Genomic DNA, 25,499 nt, shown 5'->3' with positions numbered 1-25,499 from the left:
ATTTAGACAATAGCTCTGCCCTCCAGACTCCAGGTATTGACCAGACTCTCCATGTTCTTAGCGGAGGCCCCTTGGACCTGGGCTTCAGCTCCACCTTCCAGGCACACTGGGACAGCAATTCTGCTCCCTTGGCTTTAGGCACACAATTCTCCTAGTCCATCTGAGTAGTAGCTCCACCCTTAGAAACACCAGAGACCATCACTCCACCCTTTGAAATCCCTGAGGTCATGGCCATGCCTTTTGAGAATGAGGCAGAGCTCAGCTTCTTGTATTGTCTCTTCAGCTTCTGCTACCTGGTTTCCTGGCCTCTCGGCTCTTGGGGACTCATGTTGGCATTTGCCCTGCTGGGGCAAGTGTTCAAAGCTCTGAAGCTCCACTGATAAGTACCTGGAGGCACCCCACTCCGCCAGGAAGGCTCCCACGCACAGGCACTCAGCTCTCTCCCTCCATGGGTCAGCTCCAGTGCCATCTCCCGCTGGTCTCCTGGTTCTGCTGCTGTTGCCGCTTCTCTATCGCTACAGGTTCTCTGCTGCGCTGGTGCTCTGCTGCTGTCACAATTCTATCCACTCACAGTTTTAAAACGGCTTCCACATTTTAGGTATCTGTTAGAGTAGGACCCCACTCCTGGTACCAAATTCTTAGTCACCTAGTGCTGCCATAACAGAAATACCACAAGTGGACGGCTTTAACAAAGAGAGTAGGCTAAAAGTCCAAATTCAAGGTATTGGCTCCAGGAGAAAGCTTTCTCTCTATGCTGGATCTGGAGGAATGTCCTTGTCCTCAATCTTCCCATGGTCAAGGAGTTTCTTAGGTGCAGGGACTCTGGGCCCAAAGGATGCACTATGTTTTTGGTGCTGATTTCTTGGTGGTGTGAGGTCCCCAACTTTCTGCTTGCTTCCCTTTCATCTCTTGAGAGGTAAAAGGTGATGCAGGCCACACTCCAGGGAAATTCACTTGACCCTGGATCAGGGGGGTGACCTGAGTAAGGGTGGTGTTACAATCCCACCCTTTCTCAACATAAAATTACAATCACAAAATGGAGAACCACCACACAATAGTGGGAATCAGGGCCTAACCAAGTTGATACACGTATTTTTCGAGGGGACATAATTCAATCCATGAGAGGCCCTATAGGACAGAGTAGAACTGCCTCATAGGGTTTCCAAGGACTGGGTGGTAGATTTGAACTGCTGATCACTGTGCCACCAGGGCTCCAGGATGGTTAAGGACCCTTAAAAGTAGTCCTTACTCCAAGAATCTATAGGTAGTGCCAATGGTTAACAGATTTGGCTGCAAACCCGAAAAGATTGCAGGTTCAAGTCTACCCAGAGGCGACTTGAAAGAATGGTCTGAAGATCTACTTTCAAAAATTCAGCCATGGAAAATCCTAGGGAGCAGAGTTCTACTCTTACACATGGGGTCACTATGACTGGCAATCTATTCAATGGACAGCAAATTGACGTAAGAAATTTTCAAGATTTTCTAACTCCTGAATATTCTAACTTAAACCCCTTGTACCAGTTACTCCATGTCTATTTCACCTAATGTAGACATTACATCATCCTTTGACTAGATTACCTATAATCCAATTAACTCAATGCTCTCTCCAAGAGGGCATGGACTCTTTTCGATTCACCACTGTATCCTCAGCTCCTGGAAGCAGGGCTAGGCACAAAGGCAGTATATGACAAGTGTTCATTACATGAAAAGAATAAACTCAGTTGAACACTATTGTTTTTTAGGTCTCTCTGCATGACTGAAAGTTCTAAAATTGATGGTAGACATTCTGGTTTTCAACTGTTCCTTCACACTGATCTGAGGGAAACTCAACTGATACAAACGTGCTCAAATCCCACCAACACAACATTGCATTTTTGCCACCAGCCACCTCCTAGGGCTTTTTTCATTAATAGCAACATTCAAAACACTGATTATCTTTTGTTTTAAAAATGCAGTTTTTATTTCCTCCACTGACATTAACGTACACTTTCATTCATTTAATTGGCACAATAGAACAACTGAAGCTTATGTGTTCATGGTAGCGTCAGATTATGTTGTGATATCAAAGCATATATTTATGTAGGATGAGCGTACCAGGCTTTCCCAGTCTCTGCATTCATTATGGTTTCCCTCAGGATACACTTTGTAGCTGTACAATGAAGCAAAAATTTTTGCTCAGACCTTTTCCCCAGTGTTTGACTTTATCCTACCTGTTTTATGTGACATAAAATAAGAGGTAATTGATCAATGAAGGCACTGTAACATTTGCTGCATTCATAAGGTTTCTGTGCTGTACAAATTCTCAGGGTCCACATCTGGCAAAAGGCTGTCCGACAAGGACTATGCTCCTATCTGTTAGGAACCCAATGGTGTTTACTGGCATCTGGGCTGCCACAGAAGGCATCTGCATACTCACTGCGTTAACAGGGTTTTTCTCCTGCATGAGATCACTGGAATGTGCCTCACCGTGGAAGGTCTTCCACCTTGATTGAACATACACCTTTCTCTCTAGTGTGTTTCTTCTCTAGGGAAGACATACAGGCAAAAGTTCCTTCACACTCACTGCAGCCATATGGTGTCTCTGCTATGAGATCTCTGATGTACAATGAGCTTTGGCTTCTTATCGAAGGCCTTCTCGCATTCACCGCATTTGAAGGGTTTTTCGCCTGTGTGAATTTTCTGATGTAAAATGAGACTTGACTTCTGAGAATAAAATTTTCCACATTCACTGCATAAAAAGGGAGTCATTCCTGTGTGAAATCTCTGATGTCCTATGAGGCATATTTTCTGACTGAAGGCTTTCCCACATTCACCACATACATAGGGTTTCTCTCCAGTATGAATTCGGTGATGAGTAATGAGATTTCCCTTCTGGGTGAAGCCTTTTCCACATTCTCTACATATATAGGGTTTCTCTCCAGTATGAGTTCGCTGATGCACAGTGAGATCTTTTTTACGGATGAAGCCTTTTCCACATGTACTGCATATATAGGGTTTCTCTCCAGTATGAGTTCGCTGATGAACAGCGAGATCAAATTTATGGATGAAGCCTTTTCCGCATTCACTGCATATGTAGGGTTTCTCTCCGGTATGAGTTCGCTGATGAGTAATAAGAATTCCCTGCTGGCTGAAGCCTTTTCCACATTCATGACATATATAGGGTTTCTCTCCAGTATGAGTTCGCTGATGAATGGTGAGATTTGTATTCCGGATGAAGCCTTTTCCACATGCACTGCATACATAGGGTTTCTCTCCAGTATGAGTTCGCTGATGAATTGTGAGATCTGTCTTCTGGATGAAGCCTTTTCCACAATGACTGCATATATGGGGTTTCTCTCCAGTATGAGTTCGCCGATGAACAGTAAGATCATTTTTCCGGATGAAGCCTTTTCCACATTGACTGCATATATAGGGTTTCTCTCCAGTATGAGTTCGCTGATGAAAAGTGAGATTAACTTTATGGATGAAGTCTTTTCCACACTGACTGCATATATGAGGTCTCTCTCCAGTATGAGTTCGCTGATGAACAGTGAGATCATTCCTCCGGATGAAGCCTTTTCCACACTGACTGCATATATAGGGTTTCTCTCCAGTATGAATTTGCTGATGAAGAGTGAGACTTGCTTTATGGATGAAACTTTTTCCACATTCACTACATATATGACGGTTTTCTGTCATATGAATTTCCTGATGTTTCTTGAGATGTGATTTACAGTAATAAGCTTTGCCACATTCTGTGCATTTATATGGTTTTTGTCCTTTGTGAGTTGTGTGATGCTCGATGAGCTTGGACTTTTTAAAGAAAATTTCCCTACATACACTACATCTATACGGTTTCTCTCTTGTATGAATGATCTGATGCTCTGTACGGAAAGACTTCCTGATGAAGGCTTCCTTACGTGTACTGCGTACACACGGTTTCTTTATTTTGTGAGTTTTCTGATGCTGAATGAGTTGGCATTTAGTGTTACTGGATTTCTGACTCTCACAGAATTTCACTTCAGTATAACATTGTTCTCGGTCAGCATTGAGAAAGGTTTTCTCATCTCCATTAAGCTCAGCAGAGCTCTTTATCACATTGCTTCTGCTCTGGTTGAGTGCCGTTAAAGTTAAATTTGATTTCACAGCTTTTCCATGTAAGTTAAACATACCATGATTTTCCCTTAAAGGAAACTGATTTTTTGGCCAATTAACAATATTTTCCAACGCGTTACGTTCAGAGCACTGTTCCTGTCTGTCCACCCTGTTTTCGTTCTGCGAGTGCCGAAAGAGATGATCATCAACTCTCCAGATTTCTAGGAAAGAAGAGAACAGTGAATCATTCCATTGTTTTGATTTGCAATGAAGCCATTTTAAAAAATACATTGCAGTAACGTGGATCTTCAGTGACAATCCTCTCATATGAGTGTAAATAAAACACCATGCTTAATGTTCTTTGCACAAGGGGAAAAAATACAGTAAAATAAACAACCCAATAGTAAAACGGGTTAGTATAGAAACAAGGTTAGATAATACATAATGAATGAATACAGACTTCGCTGCTTCTTTAAAAAGGCCTTGAAAACATGCAGAGAATGTAAAATAAAAGGAAGTCACTGTGACCCGCAGAACACACAGGTTCTAAGGCTTCATGATCCCAGCTGGTGAAGGACAGATTCATTCACTCCACAAATTCTTCCTGAAAGACTACTAATCACCAGGAATAGTTGGGTATGTAAAGAATGAAGAATGTGACATTTGGGAGAAAACAATTTTCACACATATATGGTGGGGCCCTGGTGGCCCAATGGTTAAGCATTAAGGCTGCTAACCAATAGGTCAACAGTTCAAATCCACCAGCTGCTACTTGGATACTCTACGGGGAACAGTTCTACTCTGTTCTATAGGGTTGCTGTGAGTCAGAATCGACTCAACAACATCGGGTTTTGGTACAGTAATGGTAATGTGAACACAAAAACATATTCCTTATGTTTATGAATTCTACATTGTAGCCTGATAAACTACTGAAGAAAAGCAAGGGAAGCCATAATGAAAGTAGCTGTAAATTGTGAAAAGTGCTTTTTATGACAGGGTTGTATTTTATTGCCTATGCAAAGGCATTTGACTGTGTGGATTATAACAGATTATGTATAACATTGTGGGGAATGGGAATTCCAGAACACTTAATTGTACTCTTGAGGAACCTGTACATAGATCAAGAGGCAGTTGTTCAAACAGAAGAAGGGGTACTACATGGTTTAAAGTCAGGAAAGGTATGCATCAGGGCTGTATCCTTTCACCATACTTATTCAATCTGTATGCTGAGCAAATAATTCGAGAAGCACGACTATATGAAGAATGGGCATCAGGACTGGAGGAAGACTCATGAACAACCTGCATTATGCAGATGACACAACCTTGCTTGTGGAAAGTGAAAACGAGGTGAAGCACTTACTAATGAAGATCAAAGACAACAGCCTTCAGCCTGGATTACACCTCAATATAAAGAAAGCAAATACCCTCATAACTGGACCAAAAAGCAACATCATGATAAAAGGAGAAAAGACTGAAGTTGTCAAGGATTTCATTTGACTTGGATCCACAATCGATACCCATGAAAGCTTCAGTCAAGAAATCAAAAGACACATTGCATTGGGCAAATCTGCTGAAAAGACCTTTTTAAAGTGTTCAAAAGCAAAACTGTCACCTTGAAGACCACGATGTGCCTGACCCAACCCTAGGTGTTTTCATCACCTCATATGCATGCAAAAGCTGGACAATGAATAAGGAAGACGAAAGAAAAATTGACACCTCTGAGTTATGTTGTTAGCGAAGAATACTGAATATACCACTGACTGCTAAAAGAACAAACAGATCTGTCTTGGAAGAAGTACAGCCAGAATGCTCCCTGGAAGCAAGGATGGTGAGAGTAAGTCTCACACACTTTGGACATGTTATCAAGAGGGATCGGTCCCTGAAAAGGACATCATGCTTGGTAAAGCAGAGGGTCAGGGAAAAAGAGGAAGACCCTCAATGAGATGGACTGACACAGTGGCTGCAACACTGGGTTCAAGAATAACAATGATTATGAGGATGGCGCAGGACCAGGCAGTGTTTTGTTTCTGTTGTACCTAGGGTCACTATGAGTCAGAATTGACTTGATGGCACCTAAGAACAACAAGAACAGGCAAGAAGTAGAGGAAATGGGGATACATTTTGAAAGAAGGGAAGGCTTGCTGATGAATTCGTTGTTGCCGGGCTGGGGTAAAGAATGTGAGGAGTAAAGGTAAATGAGTAATTTTTTTTTCAGGGTGAGAAAAAAGCTGGTGCCTATGAGGCAGAAGTTAAGTATGTATCAAATGTCCAGTGTTTCCAAATTGCTGTAGCACTCCATTATCTCTAATATCAAATACTCCCGCTCCTCTCAGTACTCTTCCTCTCGTCTCTGCGGTCTGTAATTGACTGCAATGCCTCACAGAGCTCACAAACCGTATGAAGGAAATGGCTCACACAATTTTGGACGCTGGCAAGTCCCAAATCCGTGGATCAAGTGTAGTCTTCTTCTGCCTCACGTGGTTGCAGGAGCTGATGAACCCAAATCAGGAAGTCAGATGACACGTTTTTGACTCACAGGGCTGTGTAAGATGGCAAATCAGGTCAGACAATAGGCTGCTGTCCCACGGGGCTGCAGAAGCTGGTAAATACCAGAATCTAAAGGTCAGACAGCCAGTCGCTGGCTCTACTCCCAAGAACCAGATATAGGATGATGATGAGCTGAACACAGGATTCAGATGCAGAGTGAGAGAGCCTGCCACCAGAACACCCACATACATATACAGACCACACCCAGGAAAGGGTGTGACTTGAGTAAGGGTGTAATCTGAGCCACGCCCTCCTGCAAGGCTGTGATTCAAGATACACCCCATACTAATCCTGCTTCATTAACATACAGACCTAAGGATTTATAGCACAGCAAATGGAGAGTAATTACGTTAGATTACAAAATTGAAGACAGCTACACAATAATGGAAATCATGGCCTAGCCAAGCTAACGAGCAACACCAACCACCACAACTGGTCACGATTACAACCATTGTGTAGGAGTCTGAAGGACTAGGGCTAACCAAAAAACCAAACCTGTTGCCACTGAGTCAATTTCGACTCATAGTGACCCTATAGGACAGAGCAGAAATGCCCCATATGGTTTTCAAGGAGCAGCTGGTGGATCCAAACTGACCTTTTAATTAGCAGCTGAACTCTTTTTTTTTTTTTTCAATTTTTATTGCCCTTTAAGTGAAAGTTTACAAATCAAGTCAGTCTCTCACATTAAAATTTATATACAACTTGCTATATACTCCTATTGCTCTCCCCCTAATGAAACAGCACACTCCTTCCCTCTACTCTCTCTTTTCGTGTCCATCGGCCAGGCTCTAACCCCCTCTGCCCTCTCGTCCCCCCTCCAGACAGGAGATGCCCACATAGTCTCATGTGTCTACCTGATCGAATAAGCTCATTCTTCACAAGTATCATTTTCTATCCCAAAGTCCAGTCCAATCCGGGCCTGAAGAGTTGGCTTTGGGAATGGTACCTGTCTTGGGCTCATAGAAGGTCTGGGGGCCATGACCTCCAAAGTCCTCCTAGTCTCTGTCAGACCACTAAATCTGGTCTTTTTATGAGAATTTGGGGTCTGCATCCCGCTGCTCTCCTGCTCCTTCAGGGCTTCTCTGTTGTGTTCCCTGTCAGAGCAGTCATGGGTTGTAGCCAGGCACCATCTAGTTCTTCTGGTCTCAGGCTAATGTAGTCTCTGGTTTATGTGCTCCTTTCTGCCTCTTGGGCTCATAGTTACCTTGTGTCATTGGTGTTCTTCAATCCCTTTGCTCCAGGTGGGCTGAGACTAATTGATGCATCTTAGATGGCCGCTTGCTAGCACTTAAGATCCCAGATGCCACTCTCCAAAGTGGGATGCAGAATGTTTTCTTATAGATTTTATTATGCCAATTGACATTGATGTCCCCTGAAACCATGGTCCCCAAACCCCATCCCCTGTTATGCTGGCCATTAGAGAGTTCATTCAGGAAACTTCTGTGCTTTTAGTTTAGTTCAGTTGTGCTGGCCTCTTCTGTATTGTGTGCTGTCTTTCCCTTCACCTAAAATAGTTCTTATCTACTATCTAGTAAAAACTCCCCTCCTTCTCTCACCACTCTCGTAACCATCAAAGAATATTTTCTTCTCTGTTTAAACTATTTCTCGAGTTCTTATAATAGTGGTCTCACACACTGTTTTTCCTTTTGCAGCTGACTAATTTCACTCAGCATAATGCCTTCCAGATTCCTCCTTGTTATGAAATGTTTCACGGATCATCATTGCTGTTTGTTGATGTGTAGTATTCCATTGTGTGAATATACCATAATTTATTGATCGAGTCATCTGTTGACGGGCATCTTGGTTGCTTCCATCTTTTTGCTGTTGTAAACAGTGCTGCAGTGAGCATGGGTGTACATATATGTGTTCGTGTAAAGGCTCTTATTTCTCTAGGATATATTCCAAGGAGTGGGACTGCTGGATCATATGGTAGTTTCTATCTGTAGCTTTTTAAGGAAGTGCCAAACCGATTTCTGAAGTGGTTGTACCATTTTACATTCCACCAGCACTGTATAAGTGTTCCAGCCTCTCCACAACCTCTCCAACATTTATTATTTTGTGTATTTTGGATCAACGCCAGCCTTGCTGGAGTGAGATGGAATCTCATTGCACTTTTGATTCGCGTTTCTCTAATGGCTAATGATCATAAGCATTTCCTCATGTATCTGTTAGCTGCCTGAATGTTGTCTTTAGTGAAGTGTCTGCTCATATCCTTTGCCCGTTTTTTAATTGGGTTATTTGTCTTTTTGTAGTTGAGATTTTACAGTAGCATGTAGATTTTAGAGATAAGATGCTGATCGGAAACGTCACAGCTAAAAACGTTTTCCAAGTCTGTAGGGAATCTTTTTCCTCTTTTGATGAAGTCTCTGGAGGAGCATAGGTGTTTGATTTTTATGAGCTTCCAGTTATCTAGTTTTTTTCTGCATTGTTAGTAATGTTTTGTCTACCATTTATGCCATGTATTAGGGCGCCTAGCGTTGTCCCTATTTTTTCTCCACAATCTTTATCGTTTTAGATTTTACATTTAGGTCTTTGACCCACTTTGATTTATGGTGTGAGGTATAGGTTGTGTTTTATTTTTTTGCAGATGGATATCCAGTTATGCCAGCAAGAGACTGTCTTTTCCCCATTTAACTGACTTTGGGCCTTTTTCAAATATCAGCTGCTCATATGTGGATGGATTTACGTCTAGATTCTCAATTCTGTTCCATTGGTCTGTGTATCTGTTGTTGTACCAGTACCAGGCTGTTTTGACTGCTGTGGTGGAATAACAGGTTCTAAAATCAGGTAGAGTGAGGCCTCCCACTTTGTTCTTCTTTCTCAGTACTGCTTTACTTATCCAGGTCCTCCTTGCCATCCATATGAAGTTGATTTCTTTCTCCATCTCATTAAAAAAGTCGTTGGAATTTGGATTGGAATTGCACTGTATCTAAAGACCGCTTTTGGTGGAATAGACATTTTTACAATGTTAAGTCTTCCTATCTATGAGCAATGTATGTTTTTCCAGTTATGTAAGTCTTTTGGTTTCTTGCAGTAGCATCTTGTAGTTTTCTATGCATAGCTCTTGTACATCTCTGATAAGATTTATTCCTAAGTATTTAATCTTCTTGGGGGCTACTGTAAAAGGTACTAATTTGGTGATTTCCTTTTTGATGATCTTTTTGTTGGTGTAGAGGAATCCAACTGATTTTTGTACGTTTATCTTGTATCCTGATTCTCTGCTGAACTCATCTATTAGTTTTAGTAGTTTACTTGAGAACTCTTTAGGGTTTTCTGTGTATAAGATAATGTCATCTGAGATTACAGATACTTTTACTTCTTCCTTACCAATCTGCATGCCCTTTATTTATTTTCCTAGCCTAACTGCTCTGGCTAGGACCTCCAGCACAATGTTGAATAAGAGTGGTGATAAAGTGCATCCTCGTCTGGTTTCCGATCTCAAGGGGAATGCTTTCAAACTCTCTTAATTTAGGAAGATGCTGGCTCTTGGCTTTGTATAAATGCCCTTTATTATGTTGATGAATTTTCCTTCTTATTTTGCTGAGAGTTTTTATCATGAATGTGTGTTGAACTGTGTCAAATGCCTTTTCTGCATGAATTGATAAAATCATGTGGTTCTTCTCTTTTGTTTTATTTATATGATGTATTACACTAACTTTTTTTAATGTTGAACCATCTCCGCATACCTGGTATGAGTCCCACTTGGCGATGGTGAATTATTTTTTTGACATGTTGAATTCTATTGGCCAGAATTTTCTTGAGGATTTTTGCACCTAAGTTCATGAGGGATATAGGTCTGTAATTTTCTTTTTTTGTAGTGTCTTTCCCTGCTTTTCGTATCAGGGATATGCTGGCTTCATAGAATGAGTTTGGGAGTATTTCATCCTTTTCTATGCTCTGAAATACCTTAAGCAGTAGTGCTGTTAAATCTTCTCTGAAAGTCTGGTAGAACTCTGCAGTGAAGCCATCTGGGCCAGGGCTTTTATTTGTCAGGAGTTTTTTGATTACCTTTTCAATCTCTTCTTTTGTTATGGGTCTATTTAGTTGTTCTACCTCTGTTTGTGCTAGTTTAGGTAGGTAGTATGTTTCTAGGAATTCATCCATTTCTTCTAGGTTTTCAAATTTGTTAGAGTACCATTTTTCGTAGTAATCTGATATGACTTTTAATTTCAGTTGGGTCTGTTGTAATATCGCCTATCTCATTTCTCATTTGGGTTATTTGCTTCCTCTTTTCTTTTTTAGTTTGGCCAATGGTTTATCAATTTTGTTGATTTTTTTTTAAAACCAGCTTTTGGTCTTGTTAATTATTTCAATTGTTTTTCTGTTTTCTATTTCATTTAGTTCTGCTCTAATTTTTATTATTTGTTTTCTTCTGGTGCCTGAAGTTTCTTTTGTTGCTCTCTTTCTATTTGTTCAAGTTGTAAGGATAATACCTTGATTTTGGACCTTCTTTTTGTATGTTTGCATTTATTGATACAAAATGACCTCTGGGCACTGCTTTTGCTGTGTCCCAAATGTTCTGATAGGAAGTGTTTTCATTCTGATTGAATTCTATGAGCTTCTTTATTCCATCGTTTATGTCTTCTATAACCCAGCCGTTTTTGAGCAGGGTATTGTTCGGTTTCTAAGTTTTTGGTTTCTTTTCCCTGTTTTTTCTGTTACTGATTTCTACTTTTATGGCCTCATGGTCAGAGAAGATGCTTTGTAAAAGTTCGATGTTTTGCATTCTGCTGAGGCTTGCTTTATGACCTAATATGTGCTCTATTCTGTAGAATGTTCCATGTGCACTAGAAAAGAAAGTATACTTGGCAGCTGTTGGGTGGAGTGTTCTGTGTATGTCTGAGGTCAAGTTGGCTGATTGTGGCATTTAGATCTTACGTGTGTATACTAAGCTTCTTTCTAGATATTCTGTCCTTCACTGAAAGTGGTGTGTTTAAGTTTCCTACTATAATTGTGGAGCTGCCTATCTCATTTTTCAATGCTGTTAGAGTTTGTTTTACATATCTTGCAGCCCTGTCACTGGGTGCATAAATATTTATTAGGGTTATATCCTCCTGGTACATTGTCCATTTAATCATTATATAGTGTCCTTCCTTATTTTTTGTGGTGGATTTAAAATTAAATTCTATTTTGTCAGAAACTAATATTGTCACTCCTGCTCTTTTTTGATTGTTGTTTGCTTGATATATATATTTTTTACATCCTTTGAGTTTTAGTTTGTTTGTGTCTCTAAGTCTAAGGTGTGTCTCTTGTAGGCAGCACATAGAGGAATCCTGTTTCTTAATCCATTCTGCCACTTTCTGTCTCTTAATTGGTGCATTGAGTCCATTTACATTCAGCGTAATTATGGATACGTGTGAGTTTTCTGCTGTCTTTTTTTTTGTATGTTGCTAAGTTTCTTTTTCCCACTTAATTTTTTGGGATGAGTAGTTTTTTTTTTATTATTGTTTTTTCCTCTTATTCATTGCTGGTTTTGTTTCTACTGAGCCTGTTCTTTTTTCTTGTATTTTATTTTGATGAGTAGGATTGTTACTATCCTTGTTGGTTACCTTAATATTTACCCCTATTTTTCTAAGTTTAAACCTAATTTTTGTTTATATCGCCTTGTCTTCCACACCATATGAAAGATCTATGACTATATTTTAGTCCCTCTTTATTGTTTTAACGTTGTCTTCTTTTAAATAATATCACTGTTTCCCTGTTTTGAACTTTTTTATCTTGATTTATTTTTGTTACTTCCCTATCTCAGTCGACATCTGATTGCTCTGTCCAGTGTTCTAGTCTTGAGTTGATATCTGATATTATTGATTTTCTAACCAAAGAACTTCCTTTAGTATTTCTTGTAGTTTTGGTTTGGTTTTTACGAACTCCCTAAAGTTCTGTTTATCTGGAAATATCCTAATTTCACCTTCATATTTGAAAGATAGTTCTACGGGATACATGATTCTTGGCTGGCAGTTTTTTTCCTTCAATGCTTCATATAAGCCATCCCATTGCCTTCTTGCCTACATGGTTTCTGCCAAGTAGTCTGAACATTTTCTTATTGACTATCCTTTGTAGTTGACTTTTCTTTTATCCCTAGCCGCTCTTAAAATTCTCCCTTTATCTTTGGTTTTGGCAAGTTTGATCATATTATGTCTTGGTGACTTTCTTTTAAGATCTACCTTATGTGGAACTCGATGAGCATCTTAGATACATATCTTCTCATCTTTCATGACATTAGGGAAGTTTTTTGCCAACAAATCTGCAACAATTATCACTGTATTTTCTGGTATCCCTCCCTGTTCTGGCACTCCAATCACTCATAGGTTATTTCTCTTGATAGAGTCTCACATGATTCTTAACATTTCTTCATTAAAAAAAAAATTATTTTATCTGATTTTTTTCAATTATATTGGTGCCAAGTGATTTGTGTTCAATCTCACCAACTCTGCCTTCCACTTGATAATTTTACTCCTCTGACTTTCTAATGAGTTGTCTAATTCTGTAATTTTATTGTTAATCTTCTGAATTTCTGATTTCTGTCTATGGATTCTTGCAGCTTATTGAATTTTTCACTATGTTCTTGAATAACCTTTTTAATTTCTTGAACTGCTTCTTCTGTGTGTTTATTGGCTTCTTCTGCGTATTGCCTGATCTCCTTCCTAATCTCGTTCCTAGTGTCTTGAAGAGTTCTGTATATTAATCTTTTGTATTCTTCATCCAGTAATATCAGGAATGCACTTTCGCCCAGAAGATCCCTTGATTCTTTGTTTTGAGAGCTTGCTGATGTGATCATGGTCTGCTTCTTTATGTGTTTTGATACTGACTGTTGTTTCCTAGTCATCTAAAACTATTTTATTAGTTTATTTTATGTTTGCTTAGGGTATCCTAGTTTCTTGCTTTGTCTTGTTTTGATATGCCCAAATGGGTTGCTTGAGTGAGCTAGCTTGAGTATTTTTGCCTTTGAAGCTCTGAACTCCTGTCACCAGATGCCTAGAGCTGTTATCAGGTATATTGGATCAGAAGTCCATTCACTTTCATTTTATGGATTCAGCTCAGGTGTCCAGGTAGCTGGTCATCAAGTGTGTGGTACAGGCTCGGTCCTACAGTCTTCGAGGGGCAGGGGTGATTGGTGTAGGTACCAGTATCTGGTTGCAGCAGGGGTCACACTCTGAACAAGGCAGGGGGATGAGAACCATCCTCTGAGTGTCTCTGAGGAAAGCGTGTTCCTATTTTCTAGGGCATATAGGTGTGTAGGTTCTGCAGACAGACCATGGGAATCCAATGCTTTTGGTTGTATGGACTGGGAGGTACCAGTTATCCTTGGAGCCCTGTCATGGGTGGCTGGATGACCTGAGTGGAGCCACCACTATTTAGGCCCCTGATATGGATAAATGAGAACCCTGTTTAATAGGCAACGTGGTGTCAAACATCAAACATCCAGCTCTCCACCGCACAGCTGAAACAGTTGCAGTCTGCTAACCAGGGTGTATTCTCCTGAAAAAGGCCCACCCAGGTCTACGCAGAGGGGAAAGGTATTCAAAGTCCATGGACCATTTATGCCTGTACAGGTGCCACTTCTGTCCTGAGCTCCCCAGGTTAGTGGCACTGGGAAATTATCATTCCCCCCAGTTGTGGATTTATTCCTACTCCAAAGCCGAGAGAATGGCTCAGGACACTCAGCGAGATCTATCTCAGTTCCAGGGAAATCAGCAATCACTGAAGCCAGCTTGGGGGCCGGAGCGCGGTAAAATATATGCAAGTACTTAGCTTTTGCTGAGAGCACCGTTCTTCTCTGGTTCCAGAGGTGTGAGTAGGCTGTGCGGCTGGCTGTTTCTCCCTGAGGTAACTGCAGCCAAATGCTAGTACCAGCCTGCCGCAGCCGCTCCTGAAATAGTGCCTGTGGAATCCCGGAGATTCAGGTCCAGCAACTCCTCTCCGCTTCTAAACTGTCTCTCCCTCATCCTGCCGCTCGGTCTTTTTTCTAACGTTGCCTTTGATGTTCAGGGATATTAGCCTGTCATAAATATAATTGTTCCACTTGTTTTTATGGGTCTTTGTTGTAAGAGGGTTCACTGGAAGCATCTGACTACTCCACCATCTTGGCCCCACCTCCAGCAGCCGAACTCTTAACCACTACACTACCAAGGTCATATTTAATTCACTGTGCTGCAAATAAGGTCCATGAAACCCCTTTTGGGGTGGGATTATGCAAATGAGGCGTATGGAAACCTAGTGAGGGGATTGGTCAGTTTTGCCATACTGAAAGGCTTATAAAAAGAATGAATCCCAGAGAATCTTCTACCAAGAAGAAAAAGAGTCTTTTGAACCCATGGTCCCTGCACTGAAAACCTATCAGACCCAGGAGACAGGGAGCTGTAACACCACTGGGTACTTATCAGCAAATCTAAAAGATCTTTGTAAGACTGGTCTGCGCAGGGCAGAGGCCAGCCTGATGGCTCAGAGAGAAGTTTACCCTGAGGAGGCCAAGAAGAACCCTGCATGCTGGAGAGGCGTTGAGAGAGCTGTCTTGCACTGAAGAAGGAAGAATCTGCCTACAAGCTTCCTGATCCTGAACAGTTTTTCCAATTAAGTCCATGAAATGAGCAAACCTGAGGGTGCTGCAGCAATGCTACCATGGGCTGAATCTAGACACTTCCCTCTTACACCCTCTGAGGTACAAAATGTCAATAGGGACCGCTTTGTTCGCTAACAAGAAAGACAGAAGTTACAGATGGCTACAGGGGAGATTCTTGGGGAGAAGACCTTATACACAGCTGGCAAGTAGATTATAGTGGACCAATGATGCTGGTGGCACCAGGTGGCTACAAAAGTGTCCTCACAAGAACAGATACTTCCTCTAGACTGGGCTTTGTGTACCCCGTGACAGATGCAATGCCAAAAAGACTATTAAAGGATTAGATCAAAAGATACTTTACCAATTTGAGCCACTGAATTATATTTCATCAGACCAAGGAACAAATTTTACAGCCTGTGGGGGGCAGAGAAATGGCAGCAGGAGAGACTGGCAGGAGATGGTGTAGTGGGCTTCCTGGCCCACAGAGTGAGAAATCTGAGTGTCTTCAGGCAGGAGGTTTGCTGGCAGAGTAGGGTGCCTTTGGGCAATTAGTGGACCTAGGTTCGCCAACTCATAGAACTACAGCTAAGCGTCTTTGGGCTGAGGCTTACTAGTGGAGTGGAGTATCTCAGGGCACTTATCAGCAGAGCTGACAGAGCTTTGTAACACTTGCCCAAGAGGGCATAGGCCCTGGGGCCAGAGAGAGGCATGCCTGCAAGCAGAGGCTGAGAAGACGCTGTTCTGATGGAAGAGCTCTATCTTGAGCATTCTCGAACCTGAACTGTAATCTCTTACTTCCTTAACAAACTCCACAATTGAGAGTATTATATGTGAGTTCTCTGTGGCCATTGCAGTGAATTACTGAACCCAGCAGAGAAAGTACTGATTGCAACGGGAGGGACGGTTGGTGTCAGAATTGGTTAAACTGGTAGAGAGAGCAGGCGTGTCTAAGCTCTGCATCATGGAAATCAGCCTTGGGCTGTTGATCTTGATTCTCCTTCTTCCTTGGGAAGTTTGAGGAAGTCAGATGTCACGTTCATGCCATTTTACAGCTATCAATTCCTCTCCTCAGTGGCTTCCTGCTTCTCCTGGCCAGCCTGAGGATATCTCTTGGACAGACCCAGTTCTTGAATGGTCCTAGATACTCTAGCCTGGTTTTACAACAGTTCTCGTGCAGAACTCCCTTAGTGGTGCACCCTCCTCTGTGGGAAGCCCCTTTCTCATGGTGTCCCATACCTTAGAGTGTAACATGTCTTGACCAGGGTCTTGCCTTTATACTCCGCTGCCACCACCCATGTTCACTTGTTTCCACAGCTTCTCATCTCATTGTAGGCACTTTCTCCACTGCTGTCGCATCTCCAAGTGTTACAGCTCTCTAAGTTGGGTCTGAGAGGGTCTCAACACCAGGCCCTCATGTCAAAAAGACAAGCTCACTTCCTCCTCTTGCCTCTCAGTGATCAAAATGCCCCTCCCAAAATCCTCAGTGTTTTTGTCTTTCATGTAGACCAGTCTTCAAGACTGAGCAGGGCTCCCCAGATAATCCAGGTAAAAGTTAGACTAGGTAGGTCCCCCTAGTCAGTCTAGGTAAAGGTCAGTTAATGGGCAACTTCCACAGCCAATCCTAGGAGACATCGGACTGGCCATTCTCTCCAGTCAGTCCCAGTAAAAGGACAGACCTGGTGGCACTCTCCAGCAAATCCAGGTAAGGCCAGTGTAATACTGTTTGTGAAGCCAGTTGTATTCTTCTAGTTTCAGACATCGTTTAACTTCAAGACTAGGGATAAGAATCAAGATTAGTACAAAGCTCATTCCTGTGAGGTGGTGGTGCGACATATCCCCTCTCTCCAGCCTTTTCATGATTCTTAACTGCAGCGGCTTCCCTACCCACAGCACTGTCTACTCTGCTGTGTTTGATAAGTTGTTGCAGTGGCCACACAGAATTCATGGACAACACTCATATTTACGGGATTTATTAGGAGGGTAAATGAATAAGTTCTTTTATAAGGATAAGCAGAAAGGTGGTTCCAATGAGGGGGAGGTTAAAGATGTCCCAAATGTCCAACTTTACCGAACTGCTATACCACTCCATCAATCTCTAACCCGAACTACTCCCCTTCTCCTCAGTATTCTCCTCATCTTTTAGATTCAGTAATTCGCTGTAACATCTGACAGAACGCATAAAGTGTACTTAGTTCAGTGTTCCGTTACGGAAGTCCAAACAAAAAACCAAACCCAGGGCCATCGAGTCCATTCCAACTCATAGCGACCCTATAGGACAGAGTAAAACTGCCGCATAGAGTTTCCAAGGAGCGCTGGGCGGATTCAAACTGTCGACCTCTTGGTTAACAGCTGTAGCACTTAACCACTACACGACCAGGGTTTCCGATTATGGAAGTAACAGGGTACAGCTAAGGATCAGGATTAGAAACAACTCATGATACATTTGTTTGATCAGGACAGCTTATTGCCCCTCTGCCACCAGGCTCTGTTGTGGCCTTGCTGCCACCATGCCCAGCTGGGTGCTTTGGGCCACTGGTCCCTGATGGGTAACTTCTGCTGCCAGGCACTGCTGGGGGCCCTCTAGGGCAACTGTTGTAATTCTTTAGCTTCATGAGTCAGCAAACCCCACCGCAGCCATCTTACTCCAGTTTCCTGGTTCCTGCCATCTTGCAATGGTGTCTCTTGCTGTATTCTGTGTCACAGCTCCTCTCTCTCTTCTCTGTGTGTCTCTCTTTAAGCCCAGCTGGATGGCATAACTGATGAATCCCCTCAGTAAGGTTCTATACACCTTATTTGCATGGCCCCACCCCACGAGGGTGCCGTGCACCATATTTACATTATTAGCAAGCTATCCAATCCTCTTGGTGGGCCACAAGCACTCATTTGCATAGCCCCACACAGTCATTTGGTAGGAGTTATGAAGACTATGGCTACAAGGGCCATATTAAGTATCTCACTACACTGCAAGGTGTATAATTACAGTCTCATGCATGGGGATCACCCCTGATTCTCCTCTCACAGCTGCATCCCTCACCCTGGGATTGTTGCATCTGGCAGGAAAAAAGTAGTCTTAGGTGCAAAAATGGCATGAGAGTGGTGTCTATCCTCCTCTAACTTCAAAGGGGAAAGAAGAATCAAGAACAACAGGCCAAGGCTGGTTCCCATGAGGTGGAGGTCAGACATGCCTCCTCTCTCCACCATCTTTATGAATTCTGACATCAACCATCCCTCCCGTGGCACTCTCTACTTCTCTGCTGGGTTCAATAATTCATTGCAAAGGCCGCAAAGAACTCACAGACAATACTCACCATTATGGGGTTTATTGGGGAAGTAACAGGTTACAATTTAGGATCAGGAATAATCAGGATACAGTTCCCCGATCAGGACAGCCTCTTCTTAGCCATGCCCGTAGGCATGCCTTTCTCTGGTCCTCGGGCTCTGTCCTCCTTGGGCAAGTGTTACAAAGCTCTTTTAGCTCTGCTGATAAGTGCTCCAAGACACCCCACTCCACTAGTAAGCCTCAGCCCAAAGGCACTCACTTCTAGCTCCGTGGGTCAGCAAACCTAGCTCTCTCAAGTGCCAGGAGGCACCCCACTCTGCCTGCAATCCTCCTGCCCAAAGGCATTCAGCTTTCTTTCTCTGTGGGCCGGGTAGCCCATCTCACTGTTTCCTGCCAGTCTCTGCTGCTGGTCTCTCCTGCCACCACTTCTCTGTCACCTCTTCTCGCCATCTTCAGTGTTACAGCTCATTTTTTCTCTGTCTCTCCCAGTTTCCTGGTTCCAGGAGCTTCTCAGCACAGGAATCCCAAGTTGAAAGGACAAATTCCACCCTTGGTTCTTCTTCCTTGGTGATGGTGAGATCTACTCTTTCTCATGTCTGGAAGGGCTCATTTTAACCTAGTGGATGGCAAAACAAACCAATCCTTTTGGTGGTCCACGATAATCTTAATTTACACAGTCTCACGCAATCACCTGGGCAGGAGTTACGAGACCATGGTGAGAAAGGTGATATGAAAGCAATCGATCACACCACAATAGCGGAGCCCACTGAGTGACATCGCACAGCAGTTCCTGGCCAAAAAGTTTTCTGGTCGACAAGAGTGAACATCTGTTTCAGGAAGAGTAACCATATGCCTTTCAGGTGCCCATGAGGTGCTGAAGCTATCTGCAGGAAACACTAAGAGAACTTGTCTTACGAATTTCTAAGTTTATATCCTTTATTTATATACATCTTTCTTATATTAGACGTTGTTATCACAGATATGGCATGGCTGTGATTTCTCTGTGACCACTCTAATGGATTACCACATCCATTAGAAAAAGAGAGAGCTGAGAAAGAATGGCTGGTATCAGAAATAATGTACAAGTGTGGAAGTTGGGATATATTTGACCTCGGCATGACAGGAACCAGCTTTGGGCTGATTCTTAGAGTTATTTCAGTTTATGATACAATGGAGAATGCAAGAGGTGAAAAAAATTTTTTTCTAGTTAAAAAATCATCACGAAGAGCAGAGACTTAACAAAGAGGTCCCTGTAGTAAGAAACATTAAAGGCAACTGCCAGGATGGCTAGGATTTCAGATGTACAGTACTAAGCTGATAAACTAAAGCTGATGGGAGGTTTCCTATCGAGAAGATGATCCTAGTTCCTTGCAGATATTGACAACTCATAGGGAAGTTTTGTCAAAATGAGTAAAACATATACAAAAAAGTCTATGTCAGACAATTTCAAGGGAGATGTCATTTGACAGTCTCCTTCAGGAAACAGAAGATTAACTGATTAGATTGAAGCAAATTTTAAGTGGTTAGGAGAACAAATTAGAAAATGGAAATCAGAACCTTTAGAAACCTCAGAGTGGGGGGAAAAGAGAAGCTAAGGAAGCAGATAGAAGCACAATGAGAGACCAGTCTACTGTGGAGGCAAAATATCCAAGGTGGGGTTGGATGCCAGGAAGGGAAATCCATGTTACTCAATGAGGGAGGAAGGTGCCGTCCTCTGAAGACAGTTATGAATTCAAAATTCTCTCTTGGAAGAGAGGCCTGTAAGGTGGAATTTCATAGGAAGAGTGGTGGAAAGATATGAAGGGAAAGACTTGAGAATCCTAGGAAGAAGAAAATTATGGAAGCAAAAATGTCCAAATGTAGATCAAATAAACAGGGATCTGATCTCAGAAGAGGCAGAAGAGTATATATTTTTCTAAACTCCTAGAAAAAAAGAGAGGTCTCACATGGGGAAAGGGATACGTGGAAGCACTTTTTTTTTTATGTAGCCTCAGACACTCCTCACAGATGTGACGCCTTCTCTCTCTTGAATGTGACTTCCACAGCCTCCCCTCCATACAGCTTTTCGCTTGCTCACCTGAAAAGATTCCACTATGGCTTTCGTCTAATAGAGTCCATGGTTTTTCTCCTCGTTCCAACCTGGAGAGTGCATCTGGTTTGCTAACTCCACACCCTGTTCATGGGAAATCACAGAATCTTAGTCACCAAACTGGCCTTGGGTTTGTGAAGACTGCAGAATGTTATATTTGTCAAAAAAGAATTTTCAATCAAAGTAAAGGTTTTTCTGTCAAGAGTAGAAAGAATATGCCCACTCATTTAGGACCAGAGAGTGCACTGAGAATCTATCACTTCTGAGCACCATAGACATTCCTAAGGTTTCAGCAACTAAGAAAGGAAAGGTCAATGACAGGGCCAATGACAGGAGAGTTGTCCTCACCAATAGACAGCAGGTTGTTATAGTTCTCCAACATCACAGCCCAGTACAGCTCCTTCTGAGCAGGGTCCAGGAGCTGCCATTCATCCCAGGTGAGCTTCACAAACACATCGCTGAATGTCAGTGACTCCTGTATTAAAAGGATCTTGTTTAATGAAGTATTTTCCATTTCATCATATGAATGAAATGTGAGGGAAGTTGTTCTGTTCATTCTTCTATATAGGCTGCTGCATACACATACCTAGGTTTTTAATATCTTATAGAAAAAGGAAAATCTTAAAAAAACTATTCTCAATTTTTGCATCCCATACTCTACTCACTTATGAAATGACAATTTTCTATAATGTGTTGCAGTGGAAATGTCTTCATAAGCTAGAAATATCTCACATTTACACACACACACACACACACAGACAGACATACATATACTAGATAAATGCATATAAATACATGATAACAGAGAAGTTAACAACGTATTGTGAAATGGGACTAGAAGGACTAGCAGTATTGGCTTCTTTCTGCTTTATTGCTTTTGCTTCGTCCTGCTGTTCCTCTTCTTGCTACTTTCTCTTTGACAGCCCTCTGTGGTGCTGCCTGCTTGTACCTATAAACTCCTTGCCAATTTCAAGACAAGGCTCTGAACCTACCAATCCCCTCTTGATAGTCCTCAGACTATCAGATGTTGTCAGAACCTGCCTAACTTTAAGGGTGATAATGATTACGGTCAGCCCAATGCTGATCCCCACACGGTGGAGGCCAGGCATACCTTCACCTTCCAATCTTCTACCAGTTCTAACTCCAGAGCACACTTTTCCACAGTGTGCTCTACCTCTTTTCTGGGTTTGATTTTTTTTTATTGTGCTTTAAGTGAAAGTTTACAAATCAAGTCAGTCTCCCACACAAAAACTTATACACACATATTCCTAATTGCTCTCCCTCTCATGCGACAGCCCGCTTCCTCCCTCTACTCTCTCTTTTTTGTGTCCATTTCGCCAGCTTCTAATGCCCTGTACCCTCTCATCTCCCCTCCAGGCAGAAGATGCCAACATAGTCTCAAGTGTCCACCTGATCCAAGAAGCTCACTCCTCACCAGCATCCCTCTTCAACCTATTGTACAGTCCAATCCCTATCTGAAGAGTTGGCTTTGGGAATGGTTCCTGTCCTGGGCCAACAGAAGGTCTGGCAGCCATGACCCCAAAGGTCCTTCTAGTCTCAGTCAGACCATTAAGTCTGGTCTTTTTACGAGAATTTGGGGTCTGCATCCCACTGCTCTCCTGTTCCCTCAGGGGTTCTCTGTTGTGTCCCCTGTCAGGGTAGTCATCGGTTACAGCCAGTCACCACGTAGTTCTTCTGGTCTCAGGCTGATGTAGTCTCTGGTTTATGTGGCCCTTTCTGTCTCTTGGGCTCATAATTACCTTGTGTCCTTGGTGTTCTTCATCTTCTTTGTTCCAGGTGGGTTGAGACTAATTGATGCATCTTAGATGGCCGTTTGCTAACGTTTAAGACCCCAAATGCCACTCTCCAAAGTGGGATGCAGAATGTTTCTTAATAGATTTTATTATGACAATTGACTTAGTTGTCCCCTGAAACCATGGTCCCCAAACTCCCACCCCTGCTACGCTGGCCTCTGAAGCATTCAGTTTATTCAGGAAACTTCTTTGCTTTTGGTTTAGTCCAGTTGTGCTGACCTCGCCTGTATTGTGGGTTGCCTTTCCTGTCACCTAAAGTAGTTCTTTTCTACTACGTAATTAGTGAATAGCCCTTTCCCGCCCTCTCTCCCTCCCCCCTCTCGTAACCATCGAATAATATTTTCTTCTCTCTTTAAACTATTTCTTGAGTTCTTATAATAGTAGTCTTATACAATATTTGTCCTTTTGCAACTAATTTCACTGAGCATAATGCCTTCCAGGTTCCTCCACATTATGAAATGTTTCAGATTCCTCACTGTTCTTTATTGATGCGTAGTATTCCATTGTGTGAATATACCATATTTTACTTACCCATTCATCTGTTGATGGGCACCTTGGTTGTTTCCATCTTTTTTCTATCATAAAAAATGCTGCAATGAACATGGGTGCACATATATCTGTTCATGTAAAGGCTCTTATTTCTCTAGGATATATTCCGAGGAGTGGGATTGCTGGATCATATGGTAGTTCTATTTCTAGCTTTTTAAGGAAGCGCCAAATCAATTTCCAAAGTGGTTGTACCATTTCACATTCCCACTAGCAGTGTATAAGTGTTCCAATCTCTCCGCAGCCTCTCCAACAATTATTATTTCATGTTTTTTGCATTAATGCCAGCCTCACTGGAGTGAGATTGAATCTCATTGTAGTTTTGATTTGCATTTCTCTAATGGCTAATGATAGTGAGCATTTCCTCATGTATCTGTTAGCTACCTGAATGTCTTTTTTAGTGATGTGTCTGCTCATGTCTTTTGCTCATTTTTTAATTGGATTATTTGTCTTTTTGCAGTTGAGTTTTTGCAGTATCATGTAGATTTTAGAGATCAGGTGCTGATTGGAAATGTCACAACTAAAAACTTTTTCCCAGTCTGTAGGTAATCTTTATATTCTGTTGGTGAAGTCTTTCGATGAACATAGGTGTTTGATTTTTAGGAGCTCCCAGTTATCTAGTTTTTCTTCTGCATTGTTAGTAATGTTTTGTCTACTGTTTATGCCATGTATTAGAGCTCCTAACATTGTCCCTATTTTTTCTTCCAGGATCTTTATCGTTTTAGATTTTATATTTAGGTCTTTGATCCATTTTGAGTTAGTTTTTGTGCATGGTGTGAGGTATGGGACTTGTTTCATTTTTTTGCAGATGGATATCCAGTTATAAGAGCATTATTTATTAAAGAGACTGTCTTTTCCCCATTGAACTGACTTTGGGCCTTTGTCAAATACCAGCTGCTCATATGCGGATGGATTTATGTTTGGATTCTCAATTCTATTCCATTTGTCTATGTATCTGTTGTAACAATACCAGGCTGTTTTGACTACTGTGGCGGTATAATAGGTTCTAACATCAGTTAGTGTGAGGCCTCCCACTTTGTTCTTCTTTTTCAGTAATGCTTTACTTATCCGGAGCCTCTTTCCCTTCGGAATGAAGTTGGTGATTTGTTTCTCCAACTCATTAAAGAATGTTGTTGGAATTTGGATCGGAATTGCATTAAAACTGTAGATTGCTTTTGGTAGAACTGACATTTTTATAATGTTAAGACTTCCTATCCATGAGCAAGGTATGTTTTTCCACTTAAGTGGTCTCTTTTCGTTTCTTGCAGAAGTGTTTTGTAGTTTTCTTTGTATAAGTCTTTTACAACTCTGGTAGGATTTATTGCAAAGTGTTTTATCTTCCGGAGGCTTACTGAAAATGGTATTGATTTGGTGATTTCCTCTTCAATGTTCTTTTTGTTGGTGTAGAGGAATCCAACTGATATTTGTATGTTTACCTTGTATCCCGATACTCTGCTGAACTCTTCTATTAGTTTCAGTAGTTTTCTAGAGGATTCCTTAGGGTCTTCTGTGTATAAGATCATGTCATCTGCAAAAAGAGATAATTTTACTTCTTCCTTGCCACTCTGGATGCCCTTTATACCTTTATCTAGCCTAACTGCTCTGGCTAGGACTTCCAGCAGTGTTGAATAGGAGTGGTGATAAAGTGCACCCTTGTCTGGTTCCTGATCTCAAGGGGAATGCGTTCAAACTCTCTTAATTTAGGAAGATGCTGGCTCTTGGCTTTGTATAAATGCCCTTTATGATGTTGAGGAGTTTTCCTTCTTATTTTGCTGAGAGTTTTTTTTTTTTTATCATGAATGGGTGTTGAACTGTGTCAAATGCCTTCTCTGCATGAATTGATAAAATCATGTGGTTCTTGTCTTTTGTTTTATTTATATGATATATTACACTAACTGTTTTTCTAATGTTGAACCATCTCTGCATACCTGGTATGAATCCCACTTGGCGATGGTGAATTTTTTTTTTTTTTGGTATGTTGTTGAATTCTATTGGCCAGGATTTTGTTGAGGATTTTTGCACCTAAGTTCATGAGGGATATGGGTCTGTAATTTTCTTTTTCTGTAGTGTCTTCCCCTGCTTTTCGTATCAGGGATATGCTGGCTTCATAGCATGAGTTTGGGAGTATTCCGTCCTTTTCTATGCTCTGAAATACCTTAAGTAGTAGTGCTGTTAACTCTTCTCTGAAAGTTTGGTAGAACGCTGCAGTGAAGTCGTCTGGGCCAGGGCTTTTTTTTGTTTGGAGTTTTTTGATTACTTCTTCAGTCTCTTCTTTTGTTATAGGTCTATTTAGTTGTTCTTCCTCTGTTTGTGTTAGTTGAGGTAGGTAGTGTGTTTCCAGGAATTCATCAATTTCTTCTACGTCTTCAGATTTATTAGAGTATAATTTTTCATAGTAATCTGATATGATTCTTTTAATTTCAGTTAGGTCTGTTGTAATATCACCCATCTCATTTTTTATTTGAGTTGTTTGCTTCCTCTCCTTTTTTCTTTTGTCAGTTTGGCCAATGGTTTATCAATTTTGTTGATTTTTTTTTAAGAACCAGCTTTTCATCTTGTTAACTCTGTCAACTGTTTTTCTGTTTTCTA

The 25,499-nt window shown here is 41.6% G+C and overlaps 1 protein-coding gene across 1 annotated transcript in view; it reads right to left on the bottom strand.

Annotated features, from left to right (window-relative positions):
- Window positions 1–2,279: 2,279 nt before the first annotated feature.
- Window positions 2,280–25,499, bottom strand: part of LOC104845513 (zinc finger protein 432-like) — a 46,099-nt gene continuing 22,879 nt past the window's right edge. The window contains exons 5-7 of the mRNA XM_064294142.1: window positions 20,899–21,025; window positions 20,539–20,634; window positions 2,280–4,295 (exon numbers count right to left, since the gene is read on the bottom strand). Of these exons, the coding sequence (XP_064150212.1) occupies window positions 2,560–4,295; window positions 20,539–20,634; window positions 20,899–21,025 (1,959 nt within the window). The 3' untranslated portion in view covers window positions 2,280–2,559. The remainder of the gene's footprint in view (window positions 4,296–20,538; window positions 20,635–20,898; window positions 21,026–25,499) is intronic.

The sequence above is a fragment of the Loxodonta africana genome, chromosome 11 (genome assembly GCF_030014295.1).
Source record: "Loxodonta africana isolate mLoxAfr1 chromosome 11, mLoxAfr1.hap2, whole genome shotgun sequence".
Lineage (NCBI taxonomy): Eukaryota > Metazoa > Chordata > Mammalia > Proboscidea > Elephantidae > Loxodonta > Loxodonta africana.
The sequence above is the reverse complement of the archived record's forward strand: the minus strand, read 5'-3'. Positions and strand labels throughout refer to the sequence as shown.